Raw genomic sequence first — 20,817 nt, 5'->3', positions numbered from 1 at the left:
TATATGTACATATATGGTTATTTATGTTTTTCCTAGGGAATATTTAAACACGTGCACACAAAAAGAAACTAAATGCTTGAACTTTTCATCTATAATACTCTAAAATTGCCCCATATAAAATTAACCCTGAATTGAAACTAGGAAATTCATACTACATAAATTGAAAAATGTTACAGATATTATTTTTTAAATTACATTTGGTATTTGCTATTGTATATATCATCTCCTTACGAGAAATAAATCTATAAAAGTAAGTCAACTATTCTTTAAGAAATTCAATACTAATCATGTACTTGCAGGTAAAAATAAGCACAGTTGGTTTCTGAGAGATTCGTACAAATCAAAATAATTTAACCCACAAAGTTCCCATCACGAGACAACATTCCCAAATATCCTCTTCCAAGACAAACAAAATAATAGTACACGTAACCTCAAAGCAAAAGTCTGACCTAGAACATCCACACGACCCATAGAAAGCATCGACCGTTTCGCAACGGCGCGAAGAGTCGAATAATTAATGAATTGAGCGCGTGATTGTCAGGAATCGTTGTACGTGACTTGCCACTCGTTTCCCTCCTCCCTGGTTAAACGACAGCCTTCGAGGAAGGGGATGTAGCACGCGTGCGAGATTTACGCGCGTGTTTACGCCCTGTACTGTGTTTCTTGCTCTTTCCCTTGAACTCACGTGCTTGCCTGGCGCCAGCGATGTCGGCGATGCTGTCCTCGTCATCCTCATCGTCCTCGTCGTCCTCGTCCTCGTCATCGTCGACCTCGGTGTATACCAGATCGACGTCGTCCTCGTCCTCGTCATCGTCGTCATCGTCATCATCGTCCTCGGTATCTGCCTCGTTCGTTGATACGGCTGGGACGTGGACAGGATTTGACACGGATTCCGCACCTTCGAGCCCGGTTTCGTGGATACCGGATACGGCTTGCCCCTCTCCCACTGCGTTTCCTTCGTCTTCCTCGACGGCTGTCGGCTCGCTATCTACGGCTGTGCTCTCCGCAGCGGTTTCTGCTGCATGCTCCGCTTCCGCGGCGGCGGCGTTCAAATCGGCTTCGACAGCCGCCGGAAGTGCAGACGCTACTGGCGCCGCCACTGCTGGCGCCACTGGTTCTACAGGGGTGGCTTCATCGTCGTCGTCATCGTCGTCCTCCTCACCTGCAATTCATGGTTTGTTGGTTATAGAAGCTGTTTTTCACGTGTCTTTCCGATTATTTATTTCTGTTTAAATTGTGTTCCTTTGGAACTGCTGAAGATTGCACATGATAATATTATTGCAATTGGTAACATTAGTAATTTTATATTAGTAATTAGTATCTTCTTCTTTAAACGTCTGAGATTTTATGTTAAACAAGATAATCAAATGACTAGCAAAGTTATTACTGTTATGCAAAAGAATTTATCAATATTAATAACTTGTAATTTATGAATTATACAATTTTGCTAATAATATTATCATTGAATTGTGCAAGGGTACCCTGATAATTGAATGAAATATTTTTTAGGGTTATTTTTTATTTAATTAAGGATCAGAGTGTTTAATAAAATTTTCTTATTTCTTAATTGTATACATGATTGACTAGAATTCTTGGCAGTATACCAAGAATGAATTAAAATTTTAATCAAAACCAGCAAATGGATTAGCAAATAAAATTAGCAATGGATTATAAACTTGTTGAAATATTATGTGTAATACTATATATAGTACATATATATAATATGTATAAATATTGTGTATAATACTATATATAGTACAATAACTGTCGTTTTCTCCATCTTTAATGATCGTGTAACGAAAAATGTTGGCAGTTGCGATTTATCTTTTCGTATGTGGGTCGATATGAAAGAAGTAGCGCGTAGAAATTCTTTTCGAACTGGAGTCGCCGTCGATTTATGTTAATTCGGGCGAGTTTGAAGTATCTTGTACCGTTACAGCTACGTGAACGCACCAGAATTTCCGTCGGACATGTCGCTAACCTGAAGTTTAATGTTTGTGTAACGGCTGACACATTCGCACCGCGATCCTTCCCATTGTTCGATTCAACGAAATCTTATTGACGGATCTCCGATAACCGTACGAAGAAAGCAAAAGCCATTAAATGGACTAATCGGCCAGTGAACTCGAATTCTATAATTAACTTGAACTCGTTATAATTAAATATCACGAGCCATACTATAAAAATGAAATTTCGCTATCAAATAAACCGATGTGATTATTAAATTCCTGGCACATTTTTATGGGTTCCGAATCATGTTTTTCAAGTCTTGAAAGTAAAATTCAACAAAATTTTTTATGGTGATTTGTTCCTGAAAAAATGACTAAACATTCCTTAATATAGAAATTTCAAGCGTGCTACTTTCATAACAGTATAATTTCTATTCTAGAGATACTTCTTTAAATTATTTTTATTACTAATCAAAAATTTGCGTATTCAAATTATTTTGAATGTGGTTTTTCTATGATTCATGGATAAGACTATATTTATATTTTGTATTGACTATATAAGTAAATATTTTAATTATATTGATTCTATTATCCTTTCAATTAATTCTTATTTTCCAATTGCAAACGAAGAAAATGGAACCTACCTAATATATCCTCGATGAAACGTTCGAAATAATCGGAAGCATCATCGTCGTCGTCGTCATCGTCGTCGTCATCGTCGTCATCGTCGTCGTCACCCGTGATATCGAAGTCGACGTCGTCGTCGTCATCGTCGTCATCGTCATCGTCTTCGCTGACTGCTGCTGGCTGCTGCGTCGCCTGTCTTCCGGTTGCGACCTGATTCGACGTAGAAGTCGCCGCTGAGATTTTTGGCAGCGGCGATGCGGTTCCGATTGCCGCCAGGCAGCACAATACTCCCAACGCTATCACCAACTTCATTTTTCTGGAAAACGAAAAGTACATTTTTTAATAATTCCTTCCATTACAATTTTGTTTACGTTTTTTAAAATAATTCTTATATTCTTAAATGATCTTTAATTTGATTATTCGTAAATAATAATTAGTAAAGTATTATCAAAACAAGATAGTTTTTATTCTTCGAATTTTCTGTTAGTTTGAAGATTGTTTCTAACAAAATGTTTAATTTATATTTTCTCTTTTTTCGAAGTTCTATTTGTGTAGAAACAAGAACCTTTGTGTGGGGACAACGAGAAGGAAATATTTCACTTATTCCTGGATACGGTGGGGAAATAAAAGAATCCTGCCAGCACGTAGGAAATTTTTTAAGTTTCCATCTGTTCGATATCGTGGAAAACGGGGTCACGTTCAAATTGCAAATTACTGTTGCTTGATAAACCGCGTTCTAGATATCCGAATGCATTTATTCCACTTATTTCATACTCTATTCTGCTTCGACCTTAACTTCTTCTATAAAAAGATCTAAATAAAAGTATAAGGATTATATGAATCTATTAACTTAGTTAACTAAGAACTAAATTCCTAATTACATTTTCAAGTCTGAAGAAAATAATATTTTTTACAGAAAACTAATTGAGGAAAGTAATTAAGAAGAAAATATCAGATTAATCGATTAATGAAAGTAGAGATTTTACAATAGATTACTGTCGTTACAATTCTATTTATCCTCATAAGAATGCAAGCATCGTTGCATAATATATGAAGATATCGTTAACTGAATTACGAGAATAAAGGAAGAACGTAACCACGAGAAACATAATTTTCCCAGGACCAACAAAGAGTTTCATTTGACACTGGAATTATTCTGACCTTCGACTGGCGACATCAGGATTCCCATGCAGTCGTATTCTCACGGCTAACGGTAGGCAAATAAACGTTACTTGGCCATCGTTCAAAGAAACGCATTCTATTATCTTTTTCCAGGAATAGAGAAATCAAAAGGATAAGGGAAGAAACCAGGAAATTCACGACTAATTCTCTTAGTGTGAAAATGAAGAAAGTAAATAGGGAAACAAAAGAAATAAAAATACAAACGCATTGATCTTTCTTCGAGAATAAAGAAAGAGAGGAGAAAAATAAGAAGAAACGAAGTGCCCATATACGTATAATGTAATTCGATGTTCCATTATCTTTCTCCAAAAAGAAGTGAGAGAAAAGAGGAACATGAAATTCACGAGAAATTCATCATTAAAAAGTGCATCCATTTGTTTCTAACAGAAAGAAACAAGAAGAGGAAAACTGAAAGAACGAAGACCACCAAAAATTCGCTTACTATTTATATACGAGATAGATATGCAGTATTTAGCTTTTATTAGAAGTTTATACGAATGTTCTAGTTATTATTTATAGCTATTTTAGTTATTCACGATTGCAGATAGTGGAGTTCCCTATTACATTAATCCATAAGAAGTATCGTTTCTTTACATTAGATATCTTGAGAGCAAATAAGCTGTCGATATCAATCTTCATTTTGTATAATTGTTGTCATTGTTCTACTAACTTTATCAATACATATTTTAGAGAAATCCCTATCATAATGAATCTCATTCAAGAATTCAAAGAAAATTCACCATTCAAAAAAAAAGCCCAGAGGAACCATGCATTGCTTATTAGATAATAATCTAATACTGAACCAAACTCCTGTTATATGTACTTCCAAAATCCAAGTAACTTCCTCATCTTCGTCCCTAAATCGCGTTAGCGCAATGGATCGTATTCAAGCTCTGGTTGACAAAATGTGAGAAATATAATAAATAAGCTATGAGTGTTTACGCGTTTAAGAACATTAATCTGTAAAAATGTACAGAATGCACATAGTGTGCAAAAATATTGCGAAAAGTGAAGTTATCATAAGATTTAGACGTTGAAACGGATCTCTGTTTAAGTTCCACTTGCTTAGTTAGATCCAGAAAAATACAAATTTCGATAAAAATCCGTAGCTGAACAGTAGAAGGTCCCCTATGCGATAACAACTAATATCGGTTCGCAAACTATCACAACGAGTTACCGAGGTTACCACATGACAAGAGCTAAGCCACTATCGTTGCACACAGCATCACTGCTAAGATTCTCTCGAAACATATTGGTAGAGTCTTCGATCCGTGACATTATACGTATACATCCACCGATGGAACCGAATCCGTTTCGATCGTCGAAAGAGGGTAACTGCGCCACGTTTGCCCACTTGCTCCACGAATTTCCACGAACGTCCACGAATCGAAGAAGAGGGTTGAAGATTAGAACTCCGATAAGGGAGGTTCGTTAAGCTGACTTCCTTCGACTCACCTCACTTCCCGCTTCTTTTTTCGTTGTTCGACGAAGGATAATGGTTCCTGTTCAAGTGAAGCGTATGTGTCCAGGTCGTTCAACGACACGAGTTCTCCGTGATATCCACCGAGCGACCCGGTGAGAGTGTTAAAACAGACGAGGCGGCTCGCAACGACCCTTTTATACCGGGCTCACCTCTCCACCTCCTTCGTTCTCGTTCGCCGTCCTCTTTCCTTGGCGACGACATGGTGTGTATTACACCTTCTTCGTGTGTTCTCTCCACGTGGCTCTCGTTGCGTTTTCTCCCTTTCTTGAGAACGTGCATTGTGCCGTTGAGTAAAAGGATCGGGCCGAGGCGTGCACCGACTTTACTACGCTGCGAAAACATCCAGAACGTTTCCCATCCAATGAATACCCGGAGCTGCAAGGCTATTTTCCTTAGATTTCGTTTGAATCGTCGCTCCTCGATAAATCATTTTCGTTGCAATCGAAGGGCTGGGTGGACTGGTTTTCCTCTTGTTTCCGTTAGTTTCTAGAAAAGTTTAGTGTCAATGTTTATTGAGAGAGATTCCCATAAATTTTCTATAATAAAATGATCCAGAAGGTTTATTTGGGCAAGATTAGATTTGATTAGAATTTTGGAATGATTGGAATTTATAATATGATATTGAATTTATAATGCAGTAGGATGATCGTGGAAGATCTTTCGTAGCTTTTAAATGAAAGATATTTTGCTCTTTAACCCTTGAAAGATTAGTGAGAGAATACGTTCCAAAGTAGTTTTTGGGAAGGCTATTACAATTTTGCTATAATGATATAAGGTGGTCATTAGGCTGTTATAATTTTTCTGACACCAATGCGACCTATTGGAACACAGGATCGATAGTATTAAAAAAAGAAAAATCCGCCTTGATGTTCATTGATAAAAAGAATCTGCCTTAAAACAGTTGAGTTATTTCTTCTCAGGATCTAAGCAATTTGATAAGTTGAGGAGAAAGATTCGGTTTGGTAAAATTAACGAACAATATAATTTATTGCTTCTGTAACATAAATTAAATCTTAACGTTGTACGATTAAATTTAATTTAAATTATAAATTTAAATTCTAGGTACAATCAATTACTCCCTGTCGGTAATTAATCACTTTTATCACAAACGAGGTGCAACCTCGTCTGTGCTTTTATCGAGCTTCTTGGATGCTGTGATCCATTTATACTTTTACCATTCTCGGACGATTTAATTGCCAAGCAAAGCACAGGATTTCTTGGATATTAATAACAGTATGAAGGCTAACTCGCAATTTACACAGACGTATAAAATTGCAAAGTTACGTTGATGACTGATTCGGAATTATTTTCATCCGTAAAAATTCCAAGTCGTTCACTTTACAGTATTTAATAAATCTCTGCAGTGTATCGTTGCACTTCTATCAAATTCGATAAACGACAATAAATTACAAAATGACAAATTATAAAATTAATTTGACTAGTTGAAAGAGTTTCAGATTAAGGAACATCTTTCCAACAAAATCAATCATTGTAGTATCTTTATAACTTTTCTTTTTTAGCTAATCCATCATCGAAGTTACGAGCGCCACAAAAAATTCAGCTTCAATGGACCTAAAATTTTTTCATTCAGCATTCAACCGTCATATTTAGTGAAAGTATTTCTCTCGTTTGCTATTCTCAGCTTCCACTTCTCACCTTCTACATATATAGGCTGTCTCAAAGAAAGAGTCGAAGACTTTAAAAGTACAAAAATTAGTGAAAAATTTACTAGTTTATTATTTAATTGTCTAAACGCTATTGTCTCCCTATCAGTTCGGAGATGGAAGATTCTACCATAATAAATATTTTATAATATAAAAATCTGCTGTCTAATAATTACTGGATTTTTATATTTTTCAATCTCATATTCTTATGTACAGAACTAAAGAAGTGGAACTTACATAAAAATTTGTTTCATCCATCAAAAATTATAAAGAGTATCCTACTATGAATGTTTTATGTATATATTTTTATAATGCAATCTGTGGATTTCGTTATCACTAAATTTATCATAAAAGCATAAATACCTGCAGTCTAGAAATTACTACATATAAATTCTTAAGCTTTCAGATGTCCAACTTTTAACTCTCTCTAACACTTTCTTCCATTTTCTCCGTCTCCGTCTCCGTCACCGTTTTCTCAGGGTGTTTCCAATTTTCGAAAGAAGCGGTAACGATAGATTAAATCGAAAGTATAGAATGGCATGCGAATGGTGCGGATATTAAACGAACGAAAAATCCGGAATTCCACTCGAGGACGGGTTGGTCATCGGAGCGATCGTATAACTGTAAATACTAGACAGTTTCCTCTTTCAGTCTAACCACTGATAGATCATACTCCTAGCATTCGTTTAGAATCGAACGCTTCAAGCGATTCGACATTTTTGTCAGACATATTCCACTTTACTCATCTCATCGCTTTACTAGTTTTTCAAGAAACCACTTCTGAATAAGTTCCAGTACTCAATAGGCTGGTCGCAAGTTTTATCCAAATCGTTACAATATGATATGAAGATATTTCATTTTTTATACAGTTTAGGCAAACATCCAGAATGTTTTATGTGACTTCATTAAACGAGATACGAATGTATTATGTATTTTACGTTACGTTTGTTCATTTTAGAAGTGGAAGTGTTCTGAAAATTTAGATAAATAAATATTAAATAAGGAAATATGTAACGATAATGAAGAAAGTACTTCTCTGGTACTTCTCTGTAAATATTCATGAATATCTTAGTCCAATTATACTACTTATGCAGTGTGCCAGGATCAGTCCAAATACGTTACACCATCCATATTAAAGTTAACTCAACTGCACGATTATCTACACAAATTAGCGAGTAACGAAAGGCAATTAAGACATAAAGTATCATAAACGATACAATTCTGCTAGGCGAATTAGTATTAGATGTAATACTAATATCAGCAGAAAATATCGGATAAAAAAACCTAAGGAACAATAGAAAATATTACGAAATCTAAAATGAAGTAGCTTTATGATCTTAATAATTACCTTCGTCCCATAAATGTTTGCGAAAATTAACAGGATCGCACAATCGGTCAAATTTTCAGGTACAAAAATTCCAACAGCAAAATAAAGGAGTACAAATAGCAAATAGAAAATAAAAGAAACTCCAAACCAAAGTAAGACCTCAACTGCTCGTAAAAATATCCATAATAAATCGTCTTACGCTTTACGGTTTTAGGAGCCACATCTGCTCTATAAACATTTCTAGAAACCAACGAAATCAAATCACTCGTGCAATCTGCAAAATCATTCAAACTTTCAACGACGTAGCTCCAACAATAAGATATAAAGGAACTCAAAGAATAAAAAAAGAAAAGAAATAGGAGGAAAATATCCTATATAAAGTATTTTAGGCATTACGTTCTTACCGTTAGTAACTAAGTCTCCCCTGGAAATATTTTGTAAAGCCAGCGAAACCATATTATCCGTGCAGTCCGCAAAGTCATTGAAACTTTCAACAGCTCGGACGACTTCTGAATTACCCTAAATCATTGTTTGATCCGATCGATCAGAGATTATCATAGAATCGCCGGTGTTCAAGTTCCCTGCTGGTTGTCGTGCTAGTTTTTAAGGATCACCGTGTCCGTCTCGACTCTCCATTCGGCCGGAATATGGGATTTGGTGTCACACAACGCGGCAAGGAAGTAGTCCGCGGCTTCGTGAATTAGTAATCAGGATGTGTGTCTGCGACTGACGAACACATTTTCGTGTATACAGTATAGCCACAGGTGTCTGTTCGAGCGAGCTGAAACGAAAGAATGAGAGAGTGTGAGAGAAATGAGACGATCGGTTGATCGAAGAGGGGTGCGATGTGAGGGGGATAAAGGGGGAAAGGAGAACGGAAAGAAGGAGAGAGAGAGAGAGAGGAGGGAGGAGGAATTGATACGAGAAAGACGATGACAAGATGAAAAATTGAAAGAGAAAGTAAAAAGGAGAAACAGAGAGAGAGAGAGAGAGAGAGAGAGAGCAGATAGTGCTGTGGTCCTCGTAAAATAGAGACACATAGAAAGATCAAGATTTAGAAAGAAAAACAGAGATGAGAGAAGTTATGAGAATTTGGTTAATTAGTAGAAAATTCATGGCTGTTCATTTATGTTAAATATAAATGAAGGGCTTTCTAAAAGACTATATTGCGGGATATTATTTAATTTGCCAATAGCATTGTTATTATATAAAATGTTGGAATAATGTACTAGAGATTTCACAATAATGTATCGAAAATAAGAAATCCGAATGTAGTATACGTGTAACTAGAGCAATCAACAAATCTCTTTAAAATAAAACTATGTACTTGAGGTTAGAATTGATAAATGATTAATATCCATATCTTCTATCTATTGCTACTGTACCATTGCCCATTTAAGCTATTGAAATCTTATTTTTAGGGATACACAGTTACAAGATGAATTTCCTGAAAAAGAGATTCATAGGTATATGGAAAAATGTTAAATTTTAATAATTTAAATAAATAAAGCTCTTTAAGAGCCACTGCAATTATCAACTGGAACAGCTGATACTAAAAAGTTAAAACTAAACCTAATGCAACTTTCTCGGTTTCTCATTAATAGTTAACGTAAATGAACTGCCATGAATCATATATATAACTAATAAATATAATCATAAAAGGGGTATACGATAAAATAAGAAATAAATTTTAGAATTTGTATGCCAGAGATATATGTACAGAGAGAGAGGAGAATACAGAAAGAAAGAAGTATGACGAAGAAAGCTAAAACTGAAGAAGGTGTAAAAGCAGAGAAAAAGAAGGGGGAGACGGTAAAAACCAATATGCGTGAATCGTTTCACGATATAAGGTTCACACTGGCATTCTTCTCTGTGTCATTCGCCCCGGAATTGTAATTCATTATTCATCGAATGAGCGAGGACGTACACTGTCCCCGAATTGCTTCGCCAAAAATTCAAGTTCATACTCTACACACGATTTCAGAGGTATACTGTTGATGTTATATAGAAATATACATATGTACATACGTGTATTATGACCATTAACTCTAATTATGTATATAATTCTAGGCAAAGATTACTATGGATTTGTGCAGGATATCTAACCCTAAAAGTGTAAAACTATCAGTGCACCTGTGGGAGGAATAATTAATAAATTAATATGTATACTCTATTATAAACATTGGTTTTTAAAAAATAAAATTGATAAATATTAAAACACTTATAGAAAATTGTAAATCCGAAAAGTTATTAAAAAGATATCAAAACTTTCAAAAGAAATATTATTTATGTTTTTAATAAATCTTAAAAAGTAAAGAATGCATATAAAACTCTTACCCGTTATACATGTATTTATTATGTTTATTAGAATTGAATATTTTTCTTCCTCTCCCATCTATACTGATATTTTGATCACTGCTTTAATTAATTTACTTTGAAAATGTTAGTTCTTATATAGTTCTTAAAAGCTTTAGTTTTTTAAATTTTAGTAACTTAATTATCCAAGTTTGGTATTTATGTTATTAAATTTTTTATATTATTTACATCCATGGATGCTATAAATGATTTTACAAATTCAGATCGTGGACAAACTCAGCAATGTTTCCTATTCATAAATCCATTAACTATCGAATAAATCTTTTTGTATGTGTTTTGAATCATAATTTTGCACGAGTTGAAAATTCTGATTGATTTTATTCAACTATTAATCTGAGCCAACTGTCGCGTTTTATATGAGATCAATTGTATTACACGAAGTGTGACCTTAAAAATTATTATTTACGCGTAATATATGAATTTACTTCGCTGAAAAAAACAACATTTTTTCTTCTGATATCTTTATGACTCATCGAAAGCAATTATTTCTATCGGTGGTGCTCAAATTATATAGCTTCCTAAACATTACCTTAAATATACTTGCATTTAAATAATCTCTGAAAACATTTACAATATGTTCTTTTATATTATGTACATAATAAGTCATAAAAGTAATTTTGCATAAAAAGTATCGTATATTCGCGTACTGATACATCAATTTTTTATATAATATTTTTAAGAATAAATTGATTACCACTTCGTTCGCTAACGTAGATTTAGTGTTTACGGAAATTTGCAGTCGCCATACCGTAAAGCTGACGTGACAACTTGTTCGTTTAAAAAATTTGTTTTAAAATCAAGTAAAATCGCGCGCTGTTCTCTTCCATAGCATAACAAACAGCTGTTTTATTTTTTGACAGGTAGTTACACCATATCTTTTTTTACACTTGACGCTGATTAGACTTAACCCCTTTTAATAGTCATTTTGTTTCTGGTATTTCTACGTATCAGAAATAAAAACATCTTTATTCGCTTTATGTATTTGAAAGTTTTGTTTTTGAAACATTAATTCCAGTATTATGCAGTGGAAACTGCAGGGAAAAGAAAATAATCAGAACAATATTAAACATGTTGACGTTATCACTGAATCTTTATAATAACAACTATTATTTTTAAATAATATTAAACTCTTTACAGTATTAATATTGTACAAAAATAATGTCATTCTTTATAATATATTCAGGTGATCATTTATTACATGTTACAAAATATTATTATATTTGTGTATATGTAATTATTGATCTATTCAAAATATTTTAAAATTTTAATAAAAATCATTTTTACCTTTTAGTATTAAATATTTACATCATAATTACAATGGCACAATCGCCTGCAGATAGCAAAGATAATATAAATGAAGATTTGTCTACATCTTGTAATGATTTCACAAGAGATTTTTATAAGGTGAGTAAGGGTTTATATTAAACATATTTTGTTGATATTATAATTATTGAATTTATTTTAGGAATTATCTTCTACCAGTGTAGAAAATATAATTAATTCACCATTAAGTATACATATGATATTGTCTCATCTTTCTCACGGCGCTGAATCTACAACCTTAAATGAATTGACTAAGACTCTTTGTCACTATAATAAAGATTTGATACAAGAAGGGTATAAATCTTTAATAATTCAGTTAAATGTAAGATGATCATAATTATTTAAACAAAAGTGATTACAAACACAATTAATATCTTGTATATTTATAAGGACTTGGGAAATATTAAATTGTACATTGCAAACTCAATGTACGTTCAAGATGGATTTGAATTACTGGAGGAATTTTTAACAGTAGGAAAGGAATTTTATCAATCTGAGATTTCAAAAATAGATTTTAGAAGTAATGTTGATGCAGTTGAGAAAATTAATAGTTGGGTTAAAGAGAAAACAAATAATAAAATATCCGATCTTGTATCTTCAGGTGAATTATATTTATTAGTATTGATTACAATAATAAAATAATTACATATAATAATCAGTATGTTTTGCGTAGATGATTTTGGTGAGGATACAAAATTAGTACTAATAAATGCAATCTATTTTAATGGTAGTTGGCTTAAAACATTTGATACAAAGAATACAAAGGATAAAATATTTCATGTGACAAAAACTCAAACAAGACTTATACCAACAATGTTCAGTAAGTCTCAATACAGTAATGGTAACATACCAACGCTGCAAGCAAAATTTATTGAAGTTCCATATATGGTAGGTTTATATATATGAACTTGATATATCAAATTCTAAAAGAAATATTTTGCAGAATACAGACATAGTAATGATAATAATATTACCAAATGAAATAGATGGGCTTTCAAATTTGCAAACTAATTTTTCATGGGAAATACTTGCAAATGCACCTCGATCATACAGTGAAATTGAGTTATATCTTCCAAAATTCAAAATTGAATTTACAGTAGACCTGAAAAATATATTAAGTAAGGTATGAATAGCAAATTTTATATGTTACATCATTAAAAAGTTTATATTATATCTATTAGCTTTATTTATTAACTTTCGAATTTTAGCTTGGGTTAAGCACAATGTTCAAACGTAGTGCAAATTTCAGTCGTATTTCCAATACGCCACTTATAGTTGATAAAATTTTACATAAAGCAATTATAGAAGTTAATGAAGCAGGTACTGAAGCCGCGGCTGCAACAGGTGAGCTTAATTTTGAAAAAATCTGAATACATTTTACATACATTTTTAATAAAATGTAATTTATTTTCTGTTAGATGTTCAGATGAGACTTCGACGTATGGCACATTTCAAGGAACCCGAACAATTTATAGTCGATCGGCCTTTCATGTTTATAATTGAATATAAACCAAAAAACATACCTCTTTTTATCGGAAATATACGGGATATACAAATTGCTCCCCAAAAAGATGAATTATAAGTTATTTCTACATCAATAAAGAACGTAACACTGGATCAAAGCAAATATTTCTGTTTATACATACATATTTATACATACATATATAATATAATACATTTGTTCTACATAAATGTAAAAATTGTACAAAAGAAACCTGATTCAAAAGTTATTTTTCTTGAATTAAAATTTTGCCCTATTTTATATAAAATATATTATAATTTTGTTAATTAAAGCAATCTTTATAGTATATTTTTTAATAAAATTGCATAACGAATATAAATATGATTTGCAAGTAAATTATATTCTTTTAATGAAAGTTTTTAACATTGCATTGAAAATGTACTTTAATCCTATTTATCAATTCATCTCTCATCAAATATTTTTAAACTTAATGTTCTTTAAATGTTTTTTTAACTGTGACACACTATAATTTTTTATCTGTTAAGAAGAAAATGAACATATTATGCATTGTATTTAAATATTATTTAAACTGTACCTGATCCCTTTATATGAATTCACTTGCTTCTATTACTTTTTAACCGTTTGTCCTCTTTGTTCGCTCTTCCAGTACTTCAGTACTTACAATACTTACATTGTCTGTTTATGCAATGAATACGTTATCATATTTGCCTACTAAACCGCCTACGGGTTTATGCATGTCGGTTTTTAGAACCAAAGTAAAATCTTAAATTGAAGTATCGTACAAATGTTAATGTGTGCAATCTTGTAATATAACTTACATGTATTACCAGGTAGAAGCACAGGTTTCTTCAAATCTAAAACTAAGATTTTTATAATTTAAAGTTGAACTTGTAGTTTACGATTTGAAAACAATTTCAGATTATATTCGATACTTAATTTTTTTATGATTTGATATGACATTTTCTTCCATTATCATACAATGTATAATCTGAAAACTATTCGCTAATGTTTTGTACATTTTTTAGTATAATTAAAATTAAATGTCAAATCTTTTCCAAATCTATTTTTTTCTATTCTTATTTAGGTATTAAAGTACTTTAAAAGATAAACATCTAAATGGTATTTTATACAATTAAAATCCATTGTTTTTTGCATTTAGTACCATACTATACAGATTTAAAATTGAATGTTCTTTTATTGTAACATCACATATCATCATTAAACTTTTTGCACCACATTTATTGAGCGACACACTGAATAATAATTTGTTATCTACAATGAAAGATGTGTAATAATTTTATTACATATTTAGATATGTTCATTTCTTTTAACGTCAGATTAGAGTTACCTTTATGATAATTTTTGTCTGGTATGACAAAGTATAGTATTTCAAAGTAATATAAAAGACGATAAGAAATATATTTTATACAAATTAAATAAATACCTATGTCTCATTTTGCATACAAAGATTTAACTTCTACTGATGTAAAATATATTTTTTCATTACTAAATGTTTGATACTTTTCAAAGATGCATGTATAACAGATAATAACATTTGTTCACTTTCTTCATTCTCTACGTTTTCCTATAACATCAACAGGAGAAGACTGAAAATTATCAAATCATATAGAATAGCAACAAGTTATTATAATATGTACTGCATTATCATTTTCATTCATTATAATATAGTACTTATGTAAACTCAAAGGAATATTGTTTCCTTCGCTTGTATTTTCAAATCTGATATGTCACTATAACTTGTTGCTGATACTGTTGTTCTATGCTTTTCATTGTTGTCTGTTGTTAATGGATTATCTTGACATATGAAAAGAATTAATTTTCTCAATGACATAGTACTATGGATAACAGATAATACTTGTGCTGCATGTCACAATACATCATATAATGAATAAGCACTAGAGAAAGCAATGTCCCTGCTATTACTTCCATTTTCTCTAATTTTTAATATCCCTAATGATAACTTTTCTCAGCATTCAATATATAATATTTACTCTCTGTAACAAAAATTGCTTTAAAATTACTTTAACTTTCTGCCTGACTTATAATAATACATGTAATATATATTATATATATCATGTATACTACATCGTATATCATATATATTATTATATATATAATAATATTGATTATTTATTTCTATCATTTCTATCATATCTATTTCTATAATTTCTCCAAATTTTCTGTTAAAGGAAAACTTAATTTTTGGACACTCAATACATATATATTTTTTGTTTCGAAGTGTATGTCCCATTTTTCAGTCACAAACAGAGTTAAACCTATCTAGTCTTACTTATTTCATACCAATTTTTACTTAAGAACCTCTTCGCATAGCTAATTTAAGAAAAAGACATAACGAAATAAATTAATGTTTAAATCGTAATTTGTATAAATTAATCATAATGTAATATCAACTACATTATATAACAACTTTAAAATTAATATATGTATATTTAAAAGGAAATAGATGTATAGAAAGAATTCGACCTCTCTTATATCGATGATTTTTTAATATGTGGTAGGGGGACATGATTGCGAACAACTTTTTCTTATACATATTAGTTTCCGAGATATTCGCAGAGAACTGTCGGTTGCATTGAAATAAATTATACTTATAGTTGCGTGTGTGCAGCACACTGATATATAATTACGCAAGTTAAGAATAATTCATTACCGCGTCGTTTTCCTTGTTAAGTGATATTAGTATTCTGTCATATTGCAAATCAGGTAGTTTTTCAATTGCTCTCTACGCGTACAGTTTCGTCTGCTTTCCTTTCTCGACTACTGTTCACTTCGTGTACCCTTCTATTCAAAGGTGATTGCAATTTCTCTCAGTATTTCTGCTATTTTTTCAATTTGATTATGAATGACGATATTTAATCATCGAACTTCTGAAAATTAAGAAAATATATTTAAAAGCCAGATTACAATATTACTTAGTCTTATTAGAAATTTTAGAAATATATTTTTTTCAAAATCCCTAAGAAGTAGCAATAATAAAATAGTAGCAATGATACAAAAAAAAATAATGCACTTCTCTGCATTAAGGGTTCTCTTAGCACTCAAAATATCAATAATATACAAGATAAAAAATTATACAGGTGATCATATATTATATAACTTATGAACAAAACAATTACAACTTTTTAAAATTAGAATTATTTTAAAATTTTCAGCTTTATAAGAGACCAAAAAGTAGTAAACATTGAGGATTCGTTTTCCATGATGGCGAACCTTTTTTTATATATATTCTTCGTTTTACTCAACCTTTTGCTAACAGGCGAGTATCCTAGCTTTAGTTGTAGGCAAAGACTTTAATTGTAAACGGCGGCAACATTAAGAGCTAAAAATGAGATGAACTTTCATTGTATTAGTAAACATTCCATAACTAATTTTAGTGAATCTAATACCACTACAATAGTATTACCAATAGCTATTGATGTTTAGTCAAATTTTGCTATTCGATGTTTTATTTTAACATAAAGAACGTTAATTCTTTAAAAATATTATTTCCAATTGATAAAAGTATTTTTCATGTTATTATTATTGAGAGTACATACGTAAATGTTTTTAAATATACTTTTTAATATTAAGAACAACTATAGACTAGGTTACAAATTTATCATTAATAGAAACATACAATAATACGTATTTTTAATTGTTTGTTCATAGATGCTACTAAAAATGCTACAATTTTCTTGCGTTTATTCGAAAGGTAATCATATATACGCAAAATCAATGTAATTCCTATTTGTGTATTTCATAACTATAATTTATTGTTCAAAAATATGCTCATTTTATTTACTGTAATCTACATACATATTTTAACTATATTATTCATGTAATCAAAAAATTGCTTTTTTTCAGGGATGGCTCTCATTTGGATGCGCACGTATTAAATATAAATGAATTGGAAAGAATGGCAAATCATTTGCGAAATGATAAGAGCATAGCAATTTACATTCATGGCTATCTAGATAATGTAACTACTGATGATGTGCAACTTGTAACACGTGGTATGTTACGATTCGAAATTTCGCGCGACTGTAGAAGATAACTTTCAATGGAAAATTAATCTTCCTTCATAAATTATTGCAGCGTATTTAGAGGCCACGAATGACAACGTTCTTGCGATCGATTATCGAGAAATTGCTATGGTCAATTACGTAATCGGTGCTTCATTGCTCAAGGTAGTCGGCAAACATTTTGGCGAAACTTTAAACTTTTTTGTGAGTTCCGGTGTGAATCCAAAAAAAATACATTTAATTGGACATTCAATGGGCGCGCAGGTAGCTGCATTCACTGGACGTAATACGAACTTCAGACTTCCCAGGATAACAGGTGCCATTTAGAAATCTTCTATTTCATTCAATATTTTATGAGACTAACTTTTGAGATTTTTCTTTGAGATTTTTCTTTGAGATTATTCTTTGAGATTAACTTTTGAGGTTAACGAAATAATACCAAAAAATTCTGTTTGCAGGATTGGATCCCGCTGGACCCTTATTCTACATTCTCAATAGTCGATTGACTCGTAACGATGCTGACTTCGTAGATGTTATCCATACCGACGCGGGCTTTTACGGAATAGCTTTGTATAGTGGCCATGTGGATTTCTATCCGAACAGTGGCCACAGACCACAACCTGGTTGCATGCTATTCGGTCCACTTTTATCCGTAACAGGTTTGGATTCCTTTATTTTGAAATTTTCTATTTTTAAGATGGTAATTTTGGAAAACAAGTATAAAATGTGATTACGCGTATATGTCCTGAAGCAATGTCCTGAAGTTTGGTTATTAGAGTCTACGTGTTGATCTACTACGATTATTTACTTTGTAATCATGATTAAAAAAAAGATTAGATTTACTACAAAAATAAAAAAACTTCAGTTCAAAGACATTTGGAAATTAAAGAATATCAACTTGGAAGTCTTTATTTATCGAATTTAAATTCAAAATCATGTAAGTTAAGAAAAGAGATTATGACTAGAAACGTATACTACGTGCATTAAATGATTATATAGATGTATTTGATATCGTAAAAATTGTAAGTGTTTTTCAACGTTGTACATTCGAAGCATCAAATGATTAATATTCGAGGAATGTATTTTTATATAAAATTCCTGGTTCACTTTTCTGTGTGATAATAGTCACACATATGGTATAATAGATCTGTTAATAATGTTAAAAATGCGGTATTATTGCAGTTATTCTCGAAAATGCCAAGAATCTTGTACAAAATATCTCTTGGTTAATTGGGAACATTGTCAGCTGTTTGTCCGATGATAACAAATACATAACAATATTGTATGGCTAGATAAAGCCGGAGCGATAAGTTGGGAACGAGAGTTGTTACAACAGATGTCGTTTCGTATGGTCGCATGTGTACAACGCACTCAAGTGTGGAAATGTAATGTTTATTTCGTACGGACGTAGGAAATATAGCCAGTGACGGATCTACGAGTCTTAAAACGGGGGACGAAATGTGTGAAAGTACATAAGTACTCTCCATGTCATACTATAGCTTACATAATTAAATTCACATTAATTATGTACAAGTTTTTTAGAATGTGATAATATTGATATTTTCATATTTTATTACTCTTGGGGGGCCGATCTCCTCCCCCTTAATCCATCACTGGGTATATCGCACGAGTGTTGATTCTTGTCGCGTCATAAAACAAAAAAAAATTTTTTTAAATGTGGATTGACTTTAATCGTCGAAATTTGCAACAAAGAAGCTTTTTTGCACTAACAATAATTTGCAATAAATAAAATCGACAATTTTTTCTAACGACTCTACCGGGAAAATATTCTCTACAGAATGCAAAATATGTAAAGAGAAGTACATAAAGAGAGGACCTTTGCATTAACAACAGCTCACAATAAAAAAATCAAAACTTATTGGCTTATTGTACTTAGAATCATATTTATAATACAAAATGCGCGTTCAGCAAAGATATGTCGAAGAGAAAGGTTTCAACACAGCACAAAATGTAGGTTGCAACATAGCGTCAACACTGACGCAACCCGCTCATGCGTGTATTTCAATAACGCACGTTAGGCAACGAACATCGTTCCAACGCTCTTGTGGCCGCAACCTAAAAGATAGTATTCACTTTTGTCTGCTATAGATCTCTGCAGTCATCACAGGTCGTGGAGATTTTATGCAGAATCAGTTAAAAACCCTAACGCTTTCATTGGTAAATGTGAAGTCGACTGCAGCAACAGCGACCTTATTCCAATGGGTATTGCTACACCAAGTAATACGTTAGTATCATTTTTTTAAATTTATGATAGCATTTAATTTATTCAGGACCAACGCTAATTCAACGTTTCAACTTTGTTGTGAAATTGTAAAATTTTCATAAGCCTTAAATTTTTATTTATTTATAAACTATGAAATATCCAAATTTCCAGGATTTTGAACTTTCCTTAAAAAAATTTACTACGCAATAATATTACATTTATATATCTTTCGCAATGGCTCGATGAAAGTTATTTCTTTTATAAATTATTCATGATTCGTCAATAAAAAAATTTCTATCTTGTTTCTTAGAAAAACATTTTGAAAAAGAAAACAAAGTCTCTTTAGCTGTTCCTTCTTTCGTTTGTATTATTTTTTCTATTTTGTAATTAATCGCTTTTGTTCTTTTAGGACAGGTAAATATTTTCTGTCAACAAACGCGGAGAGTCCTTTTGGTCGAGGTAAAAGGAGTATTTCTCTTGATTAGATCTTTAGTTAAAAATCCTCCATACCTATATGAGACGATTCAATTTAAATAAAAGACATACGTTTTATTCATGAACTAGAAAATGAGCAAACGAGCAATTAATCTAGAGAATGCATCTATGATATGCACTTTATATCTGCCAAAAAACTAGAATACTTCTTACGCCTTCCGCTATAATTATATTATTAATAATTATTATATTATTAGTAATAGAATTATGTAATTTATATAATTTATGTACTTGTATATTTTTAAAAGATTTCAGTAAACCTTTAATTAGATTTATTCAACTGTTTAATCATTTCTAAATCTGTCCGGCGTTCCTAAAATGACCAAATCCCTTTAACGAGAAGTGGCTTGAAGGAACTTTAAAACAGTTCTACAATCTATGTACTATCTAGTCAAGATACGTATCTGTTGAACATTACTGCCTTCTCCGTCTAGTACCGTTTATATAATCTATCCATAACCCCTTCTTTGTCTCCGGACAAACCTTATAGTGCCATCTATCTTCACACGCTCCAAGTCACTGTTCCTTTCGACTTCAATAGATGTCAGCACATGGTTTGTCGTACAACCTCGCGTTCTTTCCTACGGACAAACCTTATAGTGCCATCTATCCTCACATGCTCCAAATCACTGTTCCTTTCG

The 20,817-nt window shown here is 31.8% G+C and overlaps 3 protein-coding genes and 2 long non-coding RNA genes across 12 annotated transcripts in view; 3 read left to right on the top strand and 2 right to left on the bottom strand.

Annotated features, from left to right (window-relative positions):
- Window positions 1-10,463, bottom strand: part of LOC126864158 (MATH and LRR domain-containing protein PFE0570w-like) — a 32,655-nt gene extending 22,192 nt beyond the window's left edge. The window contains exons 1-4 of one of the 2 annotated variants that reach the window (XM_050615181.1): window positions 7,269-10,463; window positions 5,214-5,727; window positions 2,594-2,892; window positions 686-1,162 (exon numbers count right to left, since the gene is read on the bottom strand). In XM_050615181.1, the coding sequence (XP_050471138.1) occupies window positions 686-1,162; window positions 2,594-2,888 (772 nt within the window). In that variant the 5' untranslated portion in view covers window positions 2,889-2,892; window positions 5,214-5,727; window positions 7,269-10,463. Of the gene's footprint in view, window positions 1-685; window positions 1,163-2,593; window positions 2,893-5,213 lie in introns of both variants that reach the window. The other variant, XM_050615180.1, reaches the window with a different exon arrangement.
- On the top strand, window positions 2,766-5,207 carry LOC126864166 (uncharacterized). Of its 2 annotated transcripts, XR_007689081.1 has the most exons (4): window positions 2,768-2,906; window positions 3,118-3,220; window positions 3,493-3,789; window positions 3,852-5,207. It is a non-coding gene; the product is annotated as an uncharacterized LOC126864166 (long non-coding RNA). The 2 variants fall into 2 exon arrangements; XR_007689082.1 differs by lacking the exon at window positions 3,118-3,220 and having other exon boundaries at window positions 2,766-2,906.
- A 771-nt stretch (window positions 10,464-11,234) lies between the features above and the next one.
- Window positions 11,235-13,661, top strand: LOC126864160 (leukocyte elastase inhibitor-like). Of its 3 annotated transcripts, XM_050615184.1 has the most exons (9): window positions 11,235-11,468; window positions 11,746-11,791; window positions 11,900-12,012; window positions 12,074-12,253; window positions 12,322-12,532; window positions 12,605-12,819; window positions 12,875-13,054; window positions 13,140-13,275; window positions 13,350-13,661. In XM_050615184.1, exons 2-9 carry the CDS (start codon window positions 11,767-11,769, stop codon window positions 13,511-13,513), a joined length of 1,224 nt encoding a protein of 407 aa, XP_050471141.1. In that variant the 5' UTR covers window positions 11,235-11,468; window positions 11,746-11,766; the 3' UTR covers window positions 13,514-13,661. The 3 variants fall into 3 exon arrangements, with proteins under 3 accessions (XP_050471141.1, XP_050471142.1, XP_050471140.1); XM_050615185.1 differs by lacking the exon at window positions 11,746-11,791 and having other exon boundaries at window positions 11,245-11,468; XM_050615183.1 differs by lacking the exon at window positions 11,235-11,468 and having other exon boundaries at window positions 11,475-11,791.
- On the bottom strand, window positions 12,906-16,222 carry LOC126864165 (uncharacterized). Of its 3 annotated transcripts, none has more exons than XR_007689080.1 (5): window positions 16,107-16,222; window positions 14,763-15,429; window positions 14,233-14,686; window positions 13,989-14,134; window positions 12,906-13,033 (listed from the first exon to the last, which is right to left on the bottom strand). It is a non-coding gene; the product is annotated as an uncharacterized LOC126864165 (long non-coding RNA). The 3 variants fall into 3 exon arrangements; XR_007689079.1 differs by lacking the exon at window positions 16,107-16,222 and adding an exon at window positions 15,521-15,696; XR_007689078.1 differs by lacking the exon at window positions 16,107-16,222 and having other exon boundaries at window positions 14,763-15,697.
- LOC126864162 (pancreatic triacylglycerol lipase-like) lies at window positions 16,020-20,451 on the top strand. Of its 2 annotated transcripts, XM_050615192.1 has the most exons (9): window positions 16,020-16,247; window positions 16,481-16,533; window positions 16,609-16,712; window positions 17,105-17,147; window positions 17,300-17,448; window positions 17,531-17,773; window positions 17,916-18,116; window positions 19,567-19,702; window positions 20,091-20,451. In XM_050615192.1, the coding sequence occupies exons 3-9, from the start codon at window positions 16,655-16,657 to the stop codon at window positions 20,164-20,166; spliced, it is 906 nt and encodes a 301-aa protein (XP_050471149.1). In that variant the 5' UTR covers window positions 16,020-16,247; window positions 16,481-16,533; window positions 16,609-16,654; the 3' UTR covers window positions 20,167-20,451. The 2 variants fall into 2 exon arrangements, with proteins under 2 accessions (XP_050471149.1, XP_050471148.1); XM_050615191.1 differs by lacking the exon at window positions 16,481-16,533.
- Window positions 20,452-20,817: the final 366 nt, after the last annotated feature.

This window comes from Bombus huntii, chromosome 3 (assembly GCF_024542735.1).
Source record: "Bombus huntii isolate Logan2020A chromosome 3, iyBomHunt1.1, whole genome shotgun sequence".
Taxonomy (NCBI): domain Eukaryota; kingdom Metazoa; phylum Arthropoda; class Insecta; order Hymenoptera; family Apidae; genus Bombus; species Bombus huntii.
The sequence above is the reverse complement of the archived record's forward strand: the minus strand, read 5'-3'. Positions and strand labels throughout refer to the sequence as shown.